At 53.0% G+C, this 21,736-nt stretch overlaps 7 protein-coding genes across 7 annotated transcripts; 4 read left to right on the plus strand and 3 right to left on the minus strand.

Moving 5' to 3' along the window:
• Window positions 1-506: 506 nt before the first annotated feature.
• On the minus strand, window positions 507-2,302 carry POX_e06868 (putative cardiolipin-specific deacylase; the record flags this gene model as incomplete). The annotated part of the gene is made up of 2 exons (XM_050115683.1): window positions 507-2,045; window positions 2,126-2,302. 2 exons carry the CDS (start codon window positions 2,300-2,302, stop codon window positions 507-509), a joined length of 1,716 nt encoding a protein of 571 aa, XP_049968143.1.
• Window positions 2,303-2,986: 684 nt separating this feature from the next.
• On the plus strand, window positions 2,987-4,390 carry POX_e06869 (uncharacterized protein; the record flags this gene model as incomplete). Its single annotated transcript, XM_050115684.1, has 1 exon — window positions 2,987-4,390. The coding sequence occupies one exon, from the start codon at window positions 2,987-2,989 to the stop codon at window positions 4,388-4,390; it is 1,404 nt and encodes a 467-aa protein (XP_049968144.1).
• Window positions 4,391-5,539: 1,149 nt separating this feature from the next.
• POX_e06870 (uncharacterized protein) lies at window positions 5,540-6,388 on the plus strand (the record flags this gene model as incomplete). The annotated part of the gene is made up of 1 exon (XM_050115685.1): window positions 5,540-6,388. The coding sequence occupies one exon, from the start codon at window positions 5,540-5,542 to the stop codon at window positions 6,386-6,388; it is 849 nt and encodes a 282-aa protein (XP_049968145.1).
• A 583-nt stretch (window positions 6,389-6,971) lies between these two features.
• POX_e06871 (DNA replication licensing factor mcm3) lies at window positions 6,972-10,011 on the minus strand (the record flags this gene model as incomplete). The annotated part of the gene is made up of 8 exons (XM_050115686.1): window positions 6,972-7,008; window positions 7,066-9,083; window positions 9,140-9,403; window positions 9,469-9,574; window positions 9,638-9,684; window positions 9,743-9,794; window positions 9,852-9,870; window positions 9,939-10,011. 8 exons carry the CDS (start codon window positions 10,009-10,011, stop codon window positions 6,972-6,974), a joined length of 2,616 nt encoding a protein of 871 aa, XP_049968146.1.
• Window positions 10,012-10,672: 661 nt separating this feature from the next.
• POX_e06872 (uncharacterized protein) lies at window positions 10,673-14,566 on the minus strand (the record flags this gene model as incomplete). The annotated part of the gene is made up of 1 exon (XM_050115687.1): window positions 10,673-14,566. The coding sequence occupies one exon, from the start codon at window positions 14,564-14,566 to the stop codon at window positions 10,673-10,675; it is 3,894 nt and encodes a 1,297-aa protein (XP_049968147.1).
• A 474-nt stretch (window positions 14,567-15,040) lies between these two features.
• POX_e06873 (uncharacterized protein) lies at window positions 15,041-16,957 on the plus strand (the record flags this gene model as incomplete). Its single annotated transcript, XM_050115688.1, has 3 exons — window positions 15,041-15,231; window positions 15,293-16,414; window positions 16,474-16,957. 3 exons carry the CDS (start codon window positions 15,041-15,043, stop codon window positions 16,955-16,957), a joined length of 1,797 nt encoding a protein of 598 aa, XP_049968148.1.
• Window positions 16,958-18,942: 1,985 nt separating this feature from the next.
• POX_e06874 (Cytochrome 61) lies at window positions 18,943-20,827 on the plus strand (the record flags this gene model as incomplete). The annotated part of the gene is made up of 4 exons (XM_050115689.1): window positions 18,943-19,102; window positions 19,262-19,412; window positions 19,483-20,731; window positions 20,792-20,827. 4 exons carry the CDS (start codon window positions 18,943-18,945, stop codon window positions 20,825-20,827), a joined length of 1,596 nt encoding a protein of 531 aa, XP_049968149.1.
• Window positions 20,828-21,736: the final 909 nt, after the last annotated feature.

Below are 21,736 nucleotides of genomic sequence, written 5' to 3' on the forward strand. Positions count from 1 at the left end.
TCCTCCATTTCCTTCTCACTGGCCTCGATTCAAGTATAAGTGCGGGCAACGACCGTGAAATTGGCATTGAGCTCCAGATGTTCGTGTAAACATCCATGTCCTATCCAACATAGTCTCTACCTACTGCACCTAAGCAGGGACATTCAGGCTCGCCCGGTATTCCATTCGGGGCCACAAGAAGAGTCAGGTATTTGGTATTTAAATAGAAAGTGCACCTGTGTGAATGGACAATTAGGAATCTCTTCATGAGATCTATATCTAGTGGAGATAAATACATAGCAGGGAAAAAATAGGAAGGGAATGACTTTCCCACGGACATGCAAGAACTCAAATCACCAGGACAAAGCAAAGGAAAGTGAAGAATATTCTTTACACTGGCGTCGAAATTCACGCTAGCACGCTCCAACATCCGAATTGAAATCTCATAGCTCATAGGACCGTGGCTATGTCTACCCTGCCGGAGGGAGGGGAATAGGGGCCTCGGTTTTGGTTTTGTGAGTTTGCGGTCACGTCCGTTTCTCACGCTGACTGACCTCTTCCATCTCAGCCAGAACCACCTTGTTGAACTCTTTCCATCCGTCCAGGTAGAGGTGGTGTCCAGCTCGACTGATGACGACCACCTTGGATGAACCTTGGTCCTTTTCACGTTCCTCAGGCGGAGCATTGGCTAGGGTGCGCTGCTTCTCTTCTTCAAGACGGGCAGCGGCGGCGTGGCCGCCGGAGACATCCATCCAATCGTGATCTCCATACATGAAGACGATTGGAATTCCATTCTCCCGACGTGGAGCGGATGCCTCGGTGGAGTGAGAAGGGGGAACTGCTTCGGTTGCTTCCTGGGGATCGGCAGGGGGGCTCGGTGGTTTGGGGAACAAGGAACACGAGGAAGGGTTCGAGGCTGGGTTAGGCAGTGGGCTGTTCTCAGCGGCAATCATCTGGCGACCCACGCCATGAATTCGGCGGATAAGAGGACTGCGAGCAAAAGCCCCAGGGGCCAGGATGTACGCAAGAGCATATTCACCACTCCCACGTTGACTGAAGATCGAGTACGAGTAATCGTGAAGTGCCTTTGCCTCGTCGGCTGGAAGGTGGGAGAACCGACGCGAAGTCCACCCAGAAACTATCCGTGGGCCCAGGGGACCAGACCATCGGACCAAACTGAATGGGGAGATGTTGGCATCCCACAGATAGGCAAACCACTTGGGCATATTTCGACGCGGAGGCCGATTGACCGCCGCTGCGCCAGGCTCTGGGTTACGCCCGGTGATGAAGCTACCGTCGGTGGTCTTGGGAGCCGATCCCGGGACCGCAGCGGAAGCGGTGATCTCTTGTTGGTCCTGGGTGACTTCGTTGACAAGGGTGGAATCAGAGGGTTCGGTGACGTCCGAGGCCATCGCGTAGGGATCCTCCGGGATACCGACTGGGGAGGCTAGGATGAGCTTGTTCAGATGCCCAGGGTATTTCAAGGCATACGCCACGGCCATATATCCACCCAGACTGTGGCCCAGCAATGTGAAGCGATCAATCTTACGCTTGATCCGCCATTCTTCCAGGGCATCGACAAACCATGCCTCGGCCTCGCGAATGGCCTCCTCTCTTTCTTTCGCCTTGATCTTGAATGGTGGCCGCGTACTGCGACCCATGCCCAGCATGTCGAGGGCGTGCAATTGCCAGCCCTTCAGCCGGCTCAAGGGCTCGAAATTCTTGTAGAAGAAGCCCAGTCCCGCACCGTAGCCGTGCAGCATGACCAGATGCTGCTCTGCTTCTTCCCCGACGCGTTCCACCGAGAATTCATTCAGCGCCCGGTCCTTCCCGGACAGCTCGACCATGCTGGAGCTCCATCGGCGCGGCCCGTACGGATCGTCAGAGGAATTGGTAGAGATTTGACCCTGTTGTGTATGGTCGGCGGACTGGAGGCTCTCCGGCGTGGATCCGTTGGGAAAGCTTCCGGTATTTCCTGTTTGCAGATGGGTGGGAGGTTCATGGTGAAGGTATGGCAGGTAGGACAGCACCTTGTGCTCTGCGGCTGCCGCAGGAAGTCGCGCCCACTGATCACATGGTTACATGTTAGAATTTGCCTTACAAGATGTATCTTTACTTGTCACGGATCGATATTGAAGCCACGTACCCATTGGCTGAACCCCTCGCGATACCCCAGTGGAAAGAAGGAGTTGCTGACTGCGGCTGCGCCAACAGCCGCACGGGCTGCATACGGTGTCCCCTCTTCGCCTTGCATCGGAGACGAAGGCCTGCGGCGCTCACGAGATTCTTCTGGTGATGGGGAGTCGATCGACCCTGAGGCCATGGAGTAATCTCGACGGCTGATGTGGATGCTGGTGCGAAGAACAGGAGATGCGGGAGAAGCGCACGACCGTCGCGGTGAGAGTGCTGGACGCAGCGACGAGCGAGACGAACAGAGTGCGCGAGAGTGATGATGTTGACAGATGGTTTCTGTCACTGAAAGAAAGCAAGATGTCCAGGTCATGGGTCTGACCAGAAAGCAGAAGTTGAGCCGGAGACTAATCGGCCACGCCGCTTAACCCCGACGGATGACCAGGCGCATTCGCGGGAATGGCAGCAAGTCGGTGTCGGCGAACCGGGCAGACTCGAAAAGCCGATCCAAGACGGACAGAACAGGAGACGGAGAGACGACGGTCACGATCTCAGCGAGGGAGTGAAGAAGCAACAGTCAGATCACTGCAGAGAACAATTGTAGACCTGAAATCCCAAAGTGTTTGAGAGACTTGCACATGCAATGTTCCCCCCCCAAGAAAAGTGGGCAGGGCGGACACGGCGATGATGTCGCCGCGACTCGCCCTGCCCCGTCTCATCTTCTCCCCCCCCAATCGCATTCACCATCTTTCTGCCTTTTTTCCTCTCCCTTCTTCTCGCTCGCTCTTCGACTGGCGATGACCCCCGTTCAGGGCCGCTACGGCCGTTAAGATTGTGTGGTCGCATGCACTTGTACAACTACTGACTTGCTTGTATCATGACTTCACCTTTGGATCAGCTCGTCAAGGGCGCCCCAGTGTCGAATGTCCGCGCCGCCACGCCGGAGCCGTTGAATCCCACCGCATCATCAACCACTTTGGACTCGTCCCCCCTACCGTCATCCACCCCCGACCCTTTCGCCGCTCTGCCCTCGTCTCCACCTCAGATCTACCTGAACCTACTGATTCTAGAAGCCTCGTTGCGTGCGCAGTACCTCGCCTTGCGCGAACGTCGCCGCCAAAACACCTTCTTCCTGTTGGTCCTGGCCGCATGGATTGCGTACTTTGCATATGCTCTGTTTCTGCGCCCGCGTGAGGATGGACAAGGAGTGGGGGGCTCGGTCTACTGGGTCATCGAGATGGGAGAAAAAGTCGCTCTGCTGGGCGGGGTCGTGACTGCGCTGCTCGTCTGGGGGACGGGGCAGTGGGAACGCGGCATTCGCTGGCCGCGTCGGTGGCTGGCCGTTGCAAATCGCGGCCTGCGTGTGATGAATACCAAGATCATCGTCATCCGTGGGCCCTGGTGGCATGAGCTCCTATCCTACGTCTCCTTTCTTTTCCCCTTTTCTGCGCCCTTTTTCCCCTCGCCGGCCGGCAATTTCCACTTCGTGGAGCGTCATCCGTCCGAGAAACACCGGAGTCGGCAGCAGTACCAGCAATACTATAACGGTGGAGACAGCGAGTCGGGTCTCATCGAGGAAGACCTCAGCGCCGGGGGGGACTATGTCCGTCTGCTCCTTCTTCCCAAGTCCTTCTCGCCGGAATTCCGCGAAAACTGGGAGGACTATCGCACCGAGTTTTGGGAGCGAGAGAATGAGCGCCGAGCCCAGCTGCGGCACAAATTGCGCGAGCGCGAGCGCCACCTCGCGCAGGCAGAAGGAGGATGGCTCTGGCGCTTGGGTTTAGGCTGGCGTGCCTCGCAACGTCGCCGCCTGGTTTCGGCCACCCTCCACAAGCCCCTCGACTCGGATCACCGCCCACGGCCCAGCCCTCACCACCACCACCACCATCAGTCGTCATCCGTGTCGTCAAAGCTTATACAGGAGCATCGCACCTCTTCGGTTCGGCGCGGTACCCGATCCGAATCCACCCATTCGCGGGGTTCCTCGCGCAGCTCGACCCCCGTGGATCTCGAGGACCGTCCCCCCTCGCGCTCCTCTGCTGCGGGACGTCCGCGACGGGGGAGCACTACCCCATCTCTCACTAGTCCCGAAGCCACGCCGCAGCAACGGAAGCGCAAGGGATCCAAGTCGCTTCGTCGAGGACTCTCTCCGTTAACCCAAGCTCAGGTTCGCGAAGGGGTCCGTCTGCCATCTTTTTCGTCCGACGACTCGGCTGCCACGCCCATGAGTGAGAAGGATACTGAGCTATTCCCGGCCGCTGTACCTAATACCAGCCCATAAACTCTAGATAATCCGATCATGTCAAGCGTGTTTTTTGTTCTTGTGCAAATGGGACGAAATAACCCCCTCGTTGCTGCTCTTCATCATGAATGCGGGACTGCGCAGCCTGTGATGTAAAAGAGTGGGGGGGGGTCTATATGTATGATGCGATCATCTACACGAAATATCATGTCGCGTGTGGTCGGGATCTCTCTGTCCTCTACAAATCTCTCGTGTAGACTGAGCTCGGGCATTGCCTCCTTGACCAGTATGACCCTCTATCCACGCACTCCCCTTCAGTGCTTCCCTCATAGAAAAGGGTAGAGAGGGAGAAGAGACAAGATGATCATCGGTGGCATACGCTACATATCTATACACTAGTCCAGCAAAGCCAGTCCCCGATTCGCGACGGTCTTGTGGGGAGCCCATACGTGTGTTCCAGATGGACGACAAGGTACATCGCGCAGGCGTTGTGACCAGCCAGGGTTATATGGCTTGCTGACAGTCCCCAAGGGAGCTTGCAGGCGCGGTACTAGTAATCCACTTGATGTCGAACTTACTACTTTTCCTTGATTACCTCAGCCTTTACTTTTTTTTCCCCCTTTGATCGTGTAGGCTGCGAAATCACCTCTTCATCTTCTGCACATTCAACTTCAGTCTCTTTCATCCCTCCTTTGAAAGCCTTCGAAGGTCTGCTATGCGTTCTTTCGCGCCCACCGTCACATGATCCTCGGGATACCCCGGAAATTCGCCGGCGGTCACGTCGGGATGGCCCGATCGCCGAAGTCGGTCCTCGCCGGGGGTTCCCCGCGGTGGCCGATCCGCTCGGACAATCTGGCGAGGTGAATTGCCCCTCCTTGTTTGGTTTCGCTTTTTATACCGTTGGAAACAGTCGGTTTGCGAAGCTCTGGAGAAAAAACATTGAAGAGAGGCCCAAAAAGAGACCTAGAAATCCTTCAATCTTGGGGCGGCGTGGACCAGCTTTCTCAAGCTCATTCTTGTGTGAAGAGCAAAGATCATTCGATTGCCCAACTCATACTTCTCCTGCAAGAGCGGCTTCTGATAACCCGGCACGCGACACTCCTCCACGTGAAGACCAAACACAAACGACGGGGCACGATAGACGACCAGGCTTGCAGACTCTCCATCTGTTGAAACATTCTCTCCGCCATGGGTAACGACAAGAAGGTTGGCGCATACTATGCGCCAACGGGAGGCTTGCCGCCGCAGACGCAGCTCCTCACCGACCGCGCAATGTTCACCGAGGCCTACGCCGTGATTCCCAAGGGCACCTTCAGCGACATTGTGACCAGTTTCCTCCCGTTCTGGGAGAAGACGCGATTGTGGGTGATTGCGCGTCCGCTGTCCGGCTTCGCAGAGACCTTCTCGCAGTATATCATGGAAGTGCAGGCTGGCGGTGGGAGTGACCGAGCCGAGTTGGACGAGGGGGCCGAGGGCGTCATCTTCGTGGTCGAGGGTGAAGTCACCATCACATTGGACGGTGCCTCACACACTCTCACCGAGGGTGGATATGCCTATCTCCCCTGCAAGAGCGGCTGGACGCTACGAAACAACGGCTCGTCAACGGCCCGATTCCACTGGGTGCGGAAAACGTACGAAGCGATCGACGGGCTCGAGAAGCCTGACCCGCTCTTTTTGAATGAAAAGGATATCAAACCTACCGAGATGCCCGGGACGAATGGAGCGTGGGCGACAACCCGGTTCGTGGACCCGTCTGATATGCGGCACGACATGCATTGCACCATTGTGACTTTTGAGCCGGGCGGTGTCATTCCTTTTGCCGAGACTCATGTCATGGAGCATGGACTGTATGTGTTGGAGGGTAAGGCCGTCTACCGGCTGAATCAGGACTGGGTGGAGGTCGAGGCGGGTGATTTCATGTGGTTGCGTGCGTTTTGTCCGCAGGCCTGTTATGCCGGTGGACCGGGCAAGTTCCGCTACTTACTCTATAAGGATGTGAATCGCCATATGAAGCTGTCGCATCATTCTCGGCCCTAAGACGAAAGACCACCATCACAAAATCTTGTTGTTATAGATGTGGGTGTATGAACCTTGTAAGAGGGTCATTTTGTTCTTCAGCGGATAATACAAATGCCAATTCATCAAGTCTTCTGGTGAGACGTGTGGACAGGTCGAGTATAGAACTACTCAGACCGAATGATTGGAAAAGTTCACATTGGGCTCGCTTCCTGGGACTGATGGGTGGTAGACAACCCATTTGACTCACCCACCTATGGGGGGAGGCGATGTCACCGTGTGAAAATTCATCGATAAATCGAACGTTTTTTGAGAATGTACCAAATCAGAATGATGGTCTAAGGCCTGCGGTGATAGTCACGCTTTCAAAGACAGAATCATTCTCATCAAATAACTAGCCTACGTAACACCATTCAAAGTACTGAAAGGGACAAACGCCGTTACTCCAGACGGGATATAACAAAAGACCCTCTCAATGCAGCACCTGAAATGGACATGCACTCATCCTTCCGGGTTCATTTCTTCCTCGAGACGGACAATGCTCAAAAAGCGCCCAAACATAAATTCAGAATGATCAAAAAGACGGCATCTCAACCACCAGGAATTAAATGCGGTATACGTTGTCGTCACCCTCAAGGAACCTTGAATGAAAGTCAATAAAGATGATCATCTCAAATAAAAGGGAATACGAGTCTTACATAATCTTATTCTCATCATTCAAGTGCTTCAAAGCTTGAATGGCCTCCGGTCGGGAAAAGACGTGGCCAGCTCCATGCTGCGGCGAGGCACGCACGCCTTCATTAATCGCATCAATCAGTTCGTCGACATTCATCATCTCGCTGTCGTCAAAGAGCTTCCGCATAAGAGGTCCCAGGATTTGCCGGAACAACGCCATGCGGGCGGGGGAAATCGGCTGGGAGGACGCCGATGTAGACTGCGAATCATCCGTCTGAGACTGTACCAGCTGGGAGGCAGGTTGTGACGAGGCCACCGACATTTGAGACTCGGTATGCGTTTGTGTGCGGGTCGTCTGGCTAGAGCGCATCCGCTGGGCGCGGGGGCTGGAGGTGTAGAGACTGTCTGGGTCGTCATCAGAAGCAGCGGTGCTGGCGACAGCACGCGACCTTGTCGCAACTCTTCGTCCGGGAGTCGCACTAGATATATCGTTGACAGGCGTGTTGTCGTCACCGTCATCATTATCCTCGTCACTGTCCTCGTCTGACTCTTCGAATGAGGTGACCTTTCTACGCTTGCGGCGGGTATCTTCGACAATCTCCTTGAACATGGCAAACCGGAGGATAGCTTCAGCGTGCTTGGCATCTTTTTCTTCCACACGGTTGGACAAGCGGGCCTTGGCGTGCGCAGTAGAGAGACGAATAAGCGTCTCGAGGGTACGGGGAGTGATGGGAGAGGTACGGCGCTGCGTGCTGGCAAGGTCGTCATTTCGAAGGGCGGAATATGCGGCAATAATGTGGTCGGCCGCACCCTTGGTCAGGACAGGCTTGATACGAGTTTTGGCGTATTGGATATACTTTTTGATGAAAGGAATGCTGATGATTTCCACGTTCTTGTTGCGACCACGGCCAGAGTTGACCATACCACCGTGCAACATGACATTGAACTTCTCAAAGACCTCGGTAGGTTGGTTGGCATCGACCCGATCTTCGATACCAACGCCCAAGGTCTGATTCAGCTGTTCGCGCACGGGGGCGCCCTCCTCCGTACCGGGCTGACGGTAGCGGTGCATGCGCAGGACATGCTCAGAAACAATCCGGTCTCGCGCATCTTCAATATCGTCGGTGACAACAAAGAGTAAATCAAACCGAGAAAGGAGAGAGTCGGGAAGTGCGATGTTCTTATGAGGATCCTTGTGAGGATCGTATTGACCGTAGATGGGATTCGCAGCAGCCAGGACACTGCAGCGCGCATTCAGGCTGGTGTGAATTCCAGCCTTGGCAATGGTGACGGTCTGTTGCTCCATGACTTCGTGAATCGCAACCCGATCGATGTCACTCATCTTGTCAAACTCATCAATGCAGACCACACCACGGTCAGCGAGGACCATGGCACCAGCCTCCAGCCGACGCTCGCCAGTCTCTTTGTCGGAAGTCACAGCGGCCGTCAAACCGACACCGGAAGAGCCACGACCCGTTGTAGCGATAGCCAAGGGGGCTGTGTTCAGGACAAATCGCAAAAGTTGAGATTTGGCCGTGGATGGATCACCAACCATCAAGATATTGATGTCACCACGAAGATGAGTGCCATTCTCAAGGTTCTTCTCCATACCACCAAGCAGCATCAGTAGGATGGCCTTCTTGATGTAGTCATGTCCATGAATACTCGGCGCAAGGGACTGGGACAGGAGTTCGAAGACGTTCTTCTTCTTGGCGATCTTGTTGATGTTGCGAATATCAGTGTCGGTGATAGTGGCTTGAGCGATCCCGGAGCCGCCCTTGGAGGAGAGTTGAATGATGTTGTTGGCCATGACGATGGTGCGGAAGGTGGATGACCCAGAGCTTGCGTTTCGATTTCCGAGAGTGCGATAGATTCCGACGAGTTGAATTCTGTCGCCGGGCTTCGCTTTATCAACGAGATCGTCGTCGAGGATCACATCAACGCTGCGAGGCAGTTGTCCCGCGGGAGCTCGTTCAGGCATTTCCTGAATTGAGATAGACTGGTGGTCCATGTATGTGGAGTAGCCGTACTCGGTAATAAGCTGATTTCATGAGAAAATGCCTTTCATCCATCTTGTAGGGCGAAAAATGTACTCACCGGATTCTTGTCTTCATCCTCCTGCGGGTAAACATTCAAGCTTGTCGCTCCGGTGGCTGTCATGGTTTGATCACGGTACTTCCTTGAGAAAAAGCGATCCTTCTTCTCACTGTAATGAACACTTTGGATCACCTTTGGTCGGACCAGAGAGCATTTTGTGACAATGCCTTCTAGCGAAATCATGCGGTTGAGGTGTGAGGAGCTGAGGGTGCGTGGGTTGCAGGAGAAATCTCCAAAGGCTCCGACATAGGCGCAATAGTAGTTCTGGAGTCGTTTCCTATGAGTTTCCGGGTTCCTATCAATCTCTAGAGAAATCATGAATAGCTCACCACTTCATCTAATTTCTCTTTTTCGGGGCGGTTCGGCAATCGTTTGACGACCTCCTTGAGAGCATGGTCAAAAGCTTGTGTGTAGTCAAACGGAGACATGCAAAGCCTATTCGCATGGAGTTGTCAACTGCTGGAAACCCTCGCCTTCAGCCCGTAAAGCGGCTCTTACCCGTCGGAGAGCTCGCGGTTGTGTGCTCTGATCTCATCGAGGCTGACCTACAAACACATCAGTCCGCTTCCTTTGTGAATCGAAATCAAATGGCAACACACGCACCGTCAGACGTCGCAGGCCCCGATTCAGCATCACCACAATATCGACTCGATAGCTACTCATTTTGTTAGAGATTATGGACTGCACTCATCCTGTTCCTTGCCCGACTAACCTCCGCGCCCGTTCATCGCCTATTGCAGAGAAAAAAATTTACTGGTTAGAGATTGGTCCAGCGCCGAGGGTGATCAGAAAAACTCACTAGGATCGAGAAATTCGATTGCGGCTCGCACTCGATCCTGTGCGGCCTCATCTCGTAATTGAATTCCATCCATCGTTGCGTTGCTCAATATTTGCGGAGATCGCGAATCGAGGGGCAGAAGACAAGCTTGAAAGACGGGACATGCACGTTCGCCCAATTGGGTTAAATTAAACCGCGTCCGGCCAAAACGCGGCACGCGTCTGCTTACATAACCCATATTCTCGCGGGAAGTTCACTGCCCGTTAGGTACTAAGTACCTGCCAGTTACTACGAAGTACCTGAGTACCAGTAGCCTGAGTGGAGGGCTGCTGCTCGACTTGGAGGGCAGTCAGCCACAACAATAACTGAGTCACGATACAAGGCATCACTCATCTAATAAGGGGGCATCGATTCGTGCTATTAGCACATCAGAAGGGTTTTGCGTGAAATTTCACCTGTTGGATGGGACTCTGCCGCCTCGGATTAATTTTGATCTAGATACAGGTTTGGATGTAGTGTTGGATAGAACAATGAATCACAGAGGGTGTGTATGATGTAGATCAAGACAGAGGTTTGAATAGAAATGCCTATCCATAGATACAGCCAATGGCCTTGTGTTGCACACTCTCCCTTATATATCCGTTGACTGGCGATGGTAGAATTGGAGATATGGTACATTGGAATCTATCGGTCGACGGATGATAGGTATACATAGGCTAATACAACAAAACAATAAATGTACACACGAGGTCCCCTCACGGGGTCTTCTCGTCCTGAGACTGTGAAATCTTATGGGCGACTTCAACGGACTCGGTTGCATGCTCAGCTAGGCTTTCATCTCCAACGTCTTCTCCGCCAATGCCCTGCTTGGCATCCATGCTTGCTGCGATTGAGGTCTCAACACTGGAAGATGAGTCATCCACAGCCTTGCGAGCAGCCTTTCTGGAGACTGCTTTCAGCTTCTTGAGATAAATTTGCCGAGCATGGCGGCCTCGAATGGCCGCTTCGAGGTCAACCCGATCCTCTGCGGCAAAGACATCGTTTTCACTTCCGGGGGATGAAGAGCCAAGAATGGCGTCGCGAGATTTGTCGGCCTCTTTATCAGCAAATGAGGTTTCGACGGGGAGAGATGCCATCTCTAGGTCAAGAGATTGTCGGGATCGTCGAGTAGCCTTCTTGTTCCGGTTACGTGGGCGAATGCCCAGTATGCCACTTGCCGCCACAGTTTGCCGACGAGGCTGCTTCTGGCCATCTTTGTCCGCTTGGTGGGACCGATGTCGAATGAGAACACCCTGGAACTTGTCACGTAGATACGGCATCCGTCCAATTTCAGTGATTGTCTTGGGAGCTACTGCATGCAACTGCTCTAGTTCTTCACCGCCCTTCAAAATGCTCTGGCTTCGAATGCGGTCCACACCAGCAGCCAGATACACCATGGAGACATAGGTTGGCTGCATAAAACCTGGATCGATATTGCTCCAATAGGCCTTAGAGACCTTGCCGAGGCTCGAAGATGGAGGAGGGAAATGTCGAGGGTCCTCGAGCTGCTGAATGGTAAATGGCACACCCAAAGGTTTGATACCTTGTCCAGCTTGGAGTCGCCTCCAGTCGGGAAAGTTGGGCATAAATTGGCGCTCGAATGCCCGGAAAGCCTCCAAAATGTCATCAAAGCGATCTGAAGCCGCCAACATTTGGACGTAGGTAGACCAATTGAATGTGCTCAATCGAAAACCAAAATGTTCAAGTTCAGCAACAACGTCGACGATCTGCTCTGTCTTGCTCTGGTATGCCAGCGCGCGCAGATAGATGGATAGAGGGCGCGACAGTGCATAGCGCTGCGATGGAATGATGTCGGTCTCTCGTTGCACAGCGTTTTGGTCCTGAGGAACGGAGCCATGTGTCAAGGCATCGCCACTCTCGGGAGATTGGTTCGATGAGGTTGGAGATTGACTGTTTTCTTCAGGCGACGGGCTTCTTGCCGTGGCGCCACGCACAGGTGGCGACTCGGCAGCTGACTGGGATCGCATCAGTTCCTTAAGGTCAATACGGCTTGCCACTTTGACAGTATTGGAGAGAACAAGTTGCCAGCACTTTTCTACCTCCGCGTACTGCTCTGCTCGCAAATACGCCAACATCATGGCAGAGACCAATCGAACTGGGGGTGTTTCAGATCCTGTTCCACTGGTCGCGATCGTCTTCTTCGCATCGAAGTAATCGTTGAAGAGTTGCCGAGCTTCGTCAATTGCACCATCGAGACCGAGGTTTTTGATGCGGTAGGTGTAGTAGGAGTCCTGAAAGGCGGCCTTGACGTGAGCCTTCGACGATGGAAGCTTAATGCTCTTTGTGAGGCGATCAATCGATGTGAGCGACGACAATAACGTATGTTCGGCATTCCTCAATCGTAATTCGGCGCTGGACTTGGCGGAATCATCACGGATGGCCAGATCATGCTCAATTTGACCTCTGAGCTCCAAGAGACTGGATCTTGCCTCGGTTTGACCAAAGCGCTCTTCGATCTCCCTGAAAATAACCTGTACCATGGTCCGGTTGCGACTTTTGAGGTATCCGTACAGAATGATTGCGTAGTGCAGGTCGGTAGCCTGAAAGACTCGCTTTTTATGGAGGTCTCGCAAGGTCTTCCGTGCTCGATCAGTTTTACCAACAAGGGCGAGGATGAGCATGTGGCTGGCATACGAGATCGCATCGGGGCGAATTCCAGCTGATTTGAAAAGCTGCCAAACGCGATTCATGGCGACAAAATCCACTCTAAATGCATGTTGGAACAGAAGTGTGTTCCACAATCCTATTGGGGAACCGCTGACATTGAACTCTTGGCAAGCAACAGCAAATTGTTCAGCCTGAGGTAGCAGGCCGTTGGCGCAGTATGCCTGCACCACCATGTCTAGCATAGGCATTGTGATTTCAACGCCGTGGCGCTCCGCCTCTTTCAGGAGATGACGCGTATTCTCGATGTCCCCGCGTCTTGCAAAGAGTGCCATTAGAGTGCCGAAAGTGTAGGCACTTGGGGATACACCAGATTGTTGCATTCGCGAATAGGTCGATAGCGCACCAGCAAGGTCCTCACTGTTGGCATAGGCTTTGAGAACGATGTTCCAACAAACATCATTGGGCTGGAGATGGAATTCATTGGAGATTCTTTCAAACTGTCGTTGAGTCTCTTCCACGTTTCCCATTCGCGCATAAACATCCAGCAGGGGCGCCAGCAGCTTCCGGCTACGGGGAGGTCCATGATCCTCAACAAGTTTGTTGAAGAAGAAATTGACTTGTTCAGCATCACCCGCGTATGCAAAGGCTTGCATGGCATCCTTGTACACTTGAAGGTGCGGCTTGCCGTAAAAATGCCTCATCTCCTCCAAAAAATAACGGACGCCCGCGGTGATTCCGAACTGCGCAAAAGCCCTCAGCTGTGCACTGAAAAATGATTGAGGTGGTTTCAGATCGGGCTCCTGGCGGCGCATAATGCGGTAAAAGACGACGGTCCGTATAAAAACCGACCTTGCCTCACTCGCTTGAAACGTGTTAATTGTCTTTAAGTAATAGTCAGGCTTCAAGAAGCCCAAGTCATGGTAGATTCGAAACATCTCTACCAAGATCCCCACTGATGCAGAACGAAGCATGTAGGAGTATCGGAAGATATGGCCAAGAATAAAGTCAGCCAGCGCACGGGCATCTGAATTCTGACTCCGAAGAACGAATTTTCCCAGGGCCACGGCGTCCCAGGACAAACGAGCCTGTTCCAGTTCGCTTATCAGTTTCCGACAGGGCGAACCAGGAGCCCGATCGGCGTACTGAGACACTAAGCGCCAAACCTCCAGTGTGCGCTTCCAATTGCGAGCTTTCCAAAATCGGGTGAACGCCAGTGTGCAGCATTTCAATCCAAAGCCTTTCTCAAGCCCTTTCTCGCACAATTCGATCAACTTCGAAGGGTCAGAGGAGCTGAGCTGAGATTCGGCGGCATGCAAAAAGTCGTCTTCCCCGAGTGTTCCCTCCGGGATCCCCTCAAATGCTTCCCAAGCTCTCTCTCGATCCACAAGACTCTTGGACCGGCTCAAATAAGCACATAATGCAGATCGACAGTCTGATGGCCGTCCGGCAGCGATGTAAAGCACCCATGCTCGATCGAATTCGGCCTTTTGATTCGCCAAAAACTCTTGCAAATACCTCTTAGAAGATCTCGTTGCTTCCATTCCCACATTCTGCGAATCTGATTCGGTTGCAGGCGGTTCCTCAAGTGGTATATAATGGGACGGGGACGGGGCGTTCGAGGCATACGATCTTGAGAAGCCGACCAAGGCGCGCTTCCTTCGACGCCCCCCGAAACGCTTTCCATGACGCGAGAGGCGTTCTAGTGCAAAGTCTTGCGTCCTTCGAGGATAAAGAAAGTCGAGAAATGGCGATCCGCCATCCTTTTCCGAGTTGCCCGTAGCATGGGATTGGAAGCCATGAGTCGAAGGGTGTTGGCTGGATGGAAGCGCCAAGGTGACTAAATAACTCGCAACTTCTCCGATCACTGCATTTTGCTTCCAGAAATTCCTGGACAAGCTCTTCCGGGTCCGAATCGTGCTGTTTGGGTCTCGAAGAAAGCGCCTTCCTGCGCTCTCGAGGCAGCCGGCCGCCCGCTCGAGCATCACCCCCGGATGTTGCGACGTCAAAGACTGGAGTCACCTGAAAGAATCCGCAGTCTGCGTCATGTCGTATAGCAGTGCCCTACAGAATCGACCATATGATTAGCTTTTTTCTGCCAGTCCAGGCAGCTGGAGCGAGCTGTTTGAAACATGGTGCCATTCCGTACCAAGGAGGGAAAAATCCGATGGCCCGCGCAGGTTACAGCGAGTCGGACGGTCAAATATGAAGAACTTTGTGAAGGAATAAGATGTCCCGATAATCTCTATGCGAGTGGCGAGCAATGAGGTGTGCACAAGGCAGCTCGTGGCAATGAAGGCTAACTATGCAAAAGATTCGGAGAGGTTGCAAATAATTGCCGGGCAGATCGGGCCATACGTTTGGCCGAAACGAGGCACCGCCTTTGCATACCCACCAACCCCAACCAACTGGGGGTGATACATTCGGCACCCCTCAATCTCACAGGATTGACTGCCGTCATGGAGATCACGGATTACATCTTCAAGGAGCGCGAGGAGGTGCTTCTTGCGGGAGACTACAATGCCTACCGTGCACATGCTACCCGCAAGCTTCATAAGCTGCGAAAAAAGCTTGGGCAAGCGACTCCGAAAGGCCGCAAGTACACTGCCAAACCAGCTGTAACGGCTGAGAACCTGGGGGCCAATGTCTCGTATGAACACCCATCTTTCTTCTCAAAGTCTGGATCCTAATCAATCAATTCTACATTTCAGTTATGTGCATCTCCTTCTTCTCGGATCCGAGCGAGCCTGGGCGCAAGCCATGCACGAGAAGTCCACACATTCCGCCGACCCATCAGCCAAAGGAATCACGGGTGCAGCAAGGCGTCACATTATCTCTCGACTACAAAAAGCCACTGGGTATGCGCAGCATCTTGTCAATTTGCTTCACGATCAAGCGACCACCGGCGCTACAGACATTGACATTCTGGAGGCTCGTGCTTACCTGGCTACGATCTCCGGTGCGCTTTGGTTGGAGAAGCACAAGTGGGAGCAGTGTCTACACGACTTTTCTATTGCACGTGTGGTCTACACTGCACTGGGACAGCGTGTGAAAAAGGATTCTTTCCGCGATCTCCTGACTGGAACTGTTGATCCTAGCTTGCGTTATGCGGCTTATCAAATGCAGCTCCCGCGGTCAAAGCCGAGTTCATCTCTGGCTATTCAATTCTTCCCCTCGAATTCCGACATTCGTGCGGAAGTTGAGAAGATTGATCCGTCCTGCCTTGCCGAAGAAGCCGCAGGAACTCGGCGAACTGCTGACGGTGAGGTACAAAAACTGCCCGAGTCTGTAACCTGGAGATCCCGCACCGTCCCGCTGGAGGACGCTTCAATCTCCCAAGCTTTAGCTGCGGCTTCTTCCGCCGAGGATGGTCTTGCTGCATGGCTGGCTGGAGATGGCAAGTCCGCCAGTGCTAAAGATCGGGCCGCTGCGTACGATAATGTAATTATTGCCAGCCAGGATGCAGTCGATGCCACCAAGAGTGCTATTGACGATCTGACCAACGAGGGTGTAGACCCTGGAGATAAGCGATTGCAGGCACTTCAGATCACTCGAACGGCGGTCAACTACAATCTTGTGGGTTGGCGCGTTGGTCGTAACCGGGTGCTATGTGGTGAGCACGATGGCTTGACACTTGAAGAGGATTCGAACGCCAAAAACACCAAGCACAGTGCCAGCAATGGCAAGAAGCTGAACAAGCTACGGGAACGTGTGGTGCTGTACGACTCGACCTTGCAGAGTCTGGATTTCATTCTCGAACTGCCAGGTGTTGCAGCCGATGCGGCATTTGTGGAGGACATCGAAGCCAAGCGGCGCTATTTCCGCGCCCTCCGGTAGGTCTCACTTTGTTCATCTTGCCCCTTTTCCCCAAAGCTAACCACTCTTCTCAAAGTTGCCTCGCTTTGGGCCGATCATACAGTGTCCTCGGCAAGCCGACTGAGTCTCTGGCACTGTTTGCTCAGGCACTCGATATTTCTAGATCTGCCGTTCCACCTACTTCCATCAGCTCCGAGGGTCCTCCCCAGCTTGAGGTTTCGAAGATACAAGTCGACACTTTGGCGTCGATCCTTCGTGGACTCGTTGCCCGGTATCGCGGTCTTGTGACCCTTGAGCGTCTTGAAGCCAAGTCGGTTTCGAGTCAAGGCCGTCCGTTGGTGGAATGTCTGCAACAGTTCGGTGCGGTTGATCTGAATAACTTGGTGCCGTATCCGCCCCAGATGCAGCCCGTCCCCGTCAAGCCTCTTTTCCTGGACGTGGCATGGAACTACATCGACTACCCTCGCCCGGGACAGGCTACTGTCCAAACTCCAGAGCAGGTACCTTCCACCGCCCCAGAGGAGAAGAAGCGGGGATGGTTCGGATTTGGTGGGCGCTAAACACGAGAGGAATGCATGTGCACTGTATATAACGATGATGGAAGTATGTGATGACCAATGTTCATTCTTGATCTTTGGACGATCAATACTCAGCATCCAGGCCCGTCGCGATGAAATCCAACATTTCCTGATCTCGAACCCTGCTAAGACGTTACCTTTTTCCGTGTGTTGGGTTGCTTCTGCAATCCCATATACTCTACGAGGTTTCACCACAAGCCTGCACACGGGCTGCGCTGTAATGGCAACTGATGTCTGAAGATCAGGATGATTTGTTCGTTCCAGGTAAAAAGATAAATCCAATGCGATCTCCAGTAAAGTCTCACTTGTATATGGCAGCCCTGCCATAGCTGGCTAGCCCTAGAGTCAGACATGACAGCATCACCGGTTTGGATACTGACAAGGCCGGCACCCCCCGACTGGATGCCCATATATTTCTTGCCTGGTGAGACGTCACCAGAACACACCACGATGGATTTTAACCGAGCAGATGATAAGTGTGTCGTGGATGCAATACGAAATGAATTATTTTGAGCGTTGGGCTAGACTTGGCCCCTTCTTTTGGCCCCTTTTTATGGCCCCTTCTCGTGATCCCTTGGAGCTGTATAAGCTCTCTCGGCTATGATCAACAGCCTTTCTATTCCGACTTCGGACGTCATCCGAGGGAGAGCTCCCGCCGATGTATAGGAGTGGTCGCCAAATATATAAGGTGGAAGCATGAGATCTGCTCGATATCTACGTATGTGGCGACAACAGAGGTAATCTCACCTCACACGTCTAAGGTACACACACCCTTTACCCGGCGTTGACTGGTGACTTGTACGAGAATCATATGAGTCAAACATAGTCATGGACCATTTTATGACAGCAGTTTTTCAACTGAGAAGACTGTGCACCATTGAACAGGACTGCAATCAATGTCGTTATTACTGCGCTATATCATCAGGGCCACAGCGGGGATAGGCGCCTGCTGGAGTGGCGGCGCGTGGAAGAATTGCATTCCGATAGGGCAACAGATCAAATGTACTGATAGCTGATCATTGCCGTGGGGAGAGTTCCCAGGCATTTGTACTGAGTAAAAAGAGTCATTGTCTCTAGTATCAGGAGGTTTGACAATAGTGCCCGGTAGTACTAGCTCAATTGAAGACACAAATCGTGAGCACTCTTGTCGCTCTGCGTCGGCAATTGTTCTAATCTTTTTTTTTTCATTCTCTTACGATTTCTATTGTACAAGTCGGTGCAATTGAGTACCAGGTACATAGATGCCTGGTCACTTCCATCCAGTGGTCGCTACGTTACTCCACGGCGGAGGCTCTGCCGCAGATGTATATATTTTTTCAGTGGGTGGATGTTTGTCGAGGCTCGCCGGGCTGTCAGGTACCAGGGCTACCGGCGGTGCCTGCATTTAGTTTGTCAGACTCCTATTCGAGTTATCTACGAATAAGGCAGGGCACTCAATTCACTCAAGAATCCTGAATACCCATCCCATGAGTTCACACTGCTAGAATCTTGTTCTTCGCCATTTCGAGGCTTATACCGTAAGTATCGAAAAGTACAGCCTGAACGGCACTGCAGGTCATGCCACCGGGACCACATCCCCTGCCGCTCACGGGAAGAAGAAGATCCGAGTTCCCTGGAAGGCACTAATCCCAATTTGGTAATTTTGGGTTTGGTCATCTTTGGCCCCGGCCGCCATTGCCCATTTTCGACGCGATCGCATGGGCGGCAGCCAATCAGGCGATGCGAATACGACGGGATCACCGTCAGCCTGTCAGGAGGCAGAGCCCATGCAAATATTTGGGTTCTCCGCCCCTGATTAATTTCCCATGAATTTCGAGGTCGCCGACATTCCCGTCTCTTCTCTCCACCTGTCCAGTCCATTTCTGTACAGAGAGCACGCCAGTTCCTGATCCCACACATTGCTCAGGATTTGAGGAATCGAGCGGTTGAGGACTACTTCATATTCCTATCGTTTGCTGTCCGGTAGAATGGTCGACATGACTGGAAGCTTCGTCTCCCCGTCCGCGGATGCGACAATCTCGCCTCAACTGTTCGCGCCGGCCGGCTTGGTCGCGTCGATTCTGGATGGCTTCACAGTGTGGAAGCTGATCCTCACCCTGTTCCTCGGAGCAGTCGTTTACGATCAGTGTAGGTGTCCCAATGCCACGGCGATTGAATCCACAGTTTCCTCACTCCTCTTTCTGTTTTTTGATCACCCTGCCTACGTGCAAAATCTCCAATAAAGCGTTCGTCACTGGGCAAATTAGCTAACGATTACATCTTACCTTTCTTTTGGACAACATATAGTCAAGTACCACTACCTCAAGGGCAAGATTGTCGGTCCCGCCTACAAGATTCCTTTCATGGGCCCCTTCCTCCAGTCCGTCAACCCCAAGTTTACCGAGTACAAGGCGAAATGGGACAGCGGCGAGCTGAGCTGTGTCTCGGTCTTCCACAAGTGAGTCCGCCCCTCTTCATCTCGATCGGTGTCTCACCGGGAGGCGCATGTTAATAACCGGCCTTTGCAGGTTCGTTGTGATCGCCTCGACCCGTGATATGTCCCGCAAGATCTTCAATTCCCCCAACTACGTCAAGCCCTGCGTTGTGGATGCTGCGCACAAGCTGTTGGGTAAATCGAACTGGGTCTTCTTGGACGGCAAGGAGCATGTCGAATACCGCAAGGGCCTCAACGGCCTCTTCACTCGCCAGGCTCTGGCCAGCTATCTGCCCCGCGCCGCCGAGGTCTTTGATGAGTACTTCAAGCGCTTCGTGGAGAAGTCGGCTGCTACCAAGCACACTCCTACTCCTTGGATGCCCGAGTTCCGTGAGCTGATGACTGCGCTGTCCTGCCGAACCTTTGTCGGATACTACATGTCTGACGAGGCCGTCCAGAAGGTTGCTGACGACTACTATCTGATTACTGCTGCTCTTGAGCTCGTCAACTTCCCGATCATCCTGCCCTTCACCAAGACCTGGTATGGTAAGAAGGCCGCCGACATGGTCCTGGACGAATTTTGCAAGTGCACTGCTAAGAGCAAGGCCCGTATGGCCGCTGGCGGGGAGGTCACCTGTATCATGGACGCCTGGGTCAAGGCCCAGCAGGACTCTGCCAAGTACCGGGAGAAGATCGCCCAGGGAATTGCCGTTGACTCGTCCGAGAAGCCTCCGCAGGTGTTGCGTGATTTCTCGGACTACGAGATTGCTCAGACCATCTTCACGTTCTTGTTCGCTTCCCAGGACGCCACCAGTGCTGCGTCTACTTGGTTGTTCCAGCTGATGGCCGATCGTCCCGAAGTGCTCGACAAGGTTCGCGAGGAGAACTTGGCTGTCCGTAACGGTGACCGCTCGGTCCCAATCTCCATGGAATTGCTGGACCAAATGACCTACACTCGTGCCGTCGTGAAGGAGACCCTTCGCTACCGCCCTCCAGTCATCATGGTCCCTTACCTGGTCAAGAAGGACTTCCCTATTACCGACAAGATCACTGTTTCCAAGGGCTCTATGATCATTCCTTCAGTGTGGCCCGCCACTCACGACGAGGAGGCCTACCCCAACGCCGACTCCTTCGACCCTGACCGCTGGATTACCGGCACTGCTGAGCAGCAGTCCAAGAACTGGCTCGTCTTTGGCACTGGTCCCCACTACTGTCTGGGTCAGACCTATGCTCAACTGTCCCTGATGGCCATGATTGGCAAGGCCAGTATGGAGATGGACTGGGAGCACACTCCGACTGCTCAGTCCGAGGACATCAAGGTTTTCGCCACAATCTTCCCCCAGGTATGCCATTGCCCCTTCCACCGTGTTCACTCTGCCCGATAACTAACAAAAGATCCACAGGATGACTGCCTTCTTACCTTCCGCCCTCGTGCATAAAGTATTGATTGACGAGTTAATGTAAAATCTTCAAGCCGGAATCCATGGCCTCAAATCCGCTGGAGATCTCAGGTCCGACGACACCTCCCGCATGACCTTTCTGTCCCGGAGATGGGGGGATCGTTTCATCCCCCCCTGTCCGTCCCTCCAATGTTCGCCCCTCAGTCCGGCGTCGCATTGGTCCTTGCTTCATTTTTTTGTTCATTTCGGGATGGCTCTGTGACAAGTCGCCATGATTGCCCCGAGGAATCTCATCGGAGCACTGAGAAAGACCGTCTGCCTTCATCTTCCTTATACCCCCGTGTGTGTATAGAGTGGTCTGAGTCAAAATGGTGTGACTGAACACTTGGATTCTGTTTCTTTATATTCTTCTTTCTTTCTTGGCATTGCTGCCTTTTTCAGAGGCTGCTCTGACTTTTCTCTCTCTCCACCATGTCATGAAGGAGATGCTTCGAAGCCATTTTTAGAATAATATTAATGATCATTTCTTCTTCTGCTACCTTGCATCCTCGACAATTGATTTAAGCGGGAAGTCCCAAGATGTGTCACTATTTCCTCTCGCCAAGAATACTCCCTAGGAAGGAGAATATCATCGACTAGAATCGATTGAGCATTCTACTTGACGTTCTGTTCAAAAATGTACTTCTGGTCTGCTAAGCCTTACAGCCGGGTTGAGGATTGTTGCTGGTGATGAGAGAGCTCTAGAGAGCCATCACTATTAGCACCGGATTAAACCTACTGCCTAGCCTCACTTTCTCTCAAGACAAGATGCGTTGTTGAAAAGCAGACGAGTGGTCATCTCATAATGTGCTCACTGGCATTCTCCAAACGCAAGTCGATCGCTCGCCAGTCGCCACGAGGGAAAAGGCGGTACGTTATGGCACTAACATTGCAATGTCCATCTTTCTC

This window comes from Penicillium oxalicum, chromosome V, assembly GCF_001723175.1.
Source record: "Penicillium oxalicum strain HP7-1 chromosome V, whole genome shotgun sequence".
NCBI lineage: Eukaryota > Fungi > Ascomycota > Eurotiomycetes > Eurotiales > Aspergillaceae > Penicillium > Penicillium oxalicum.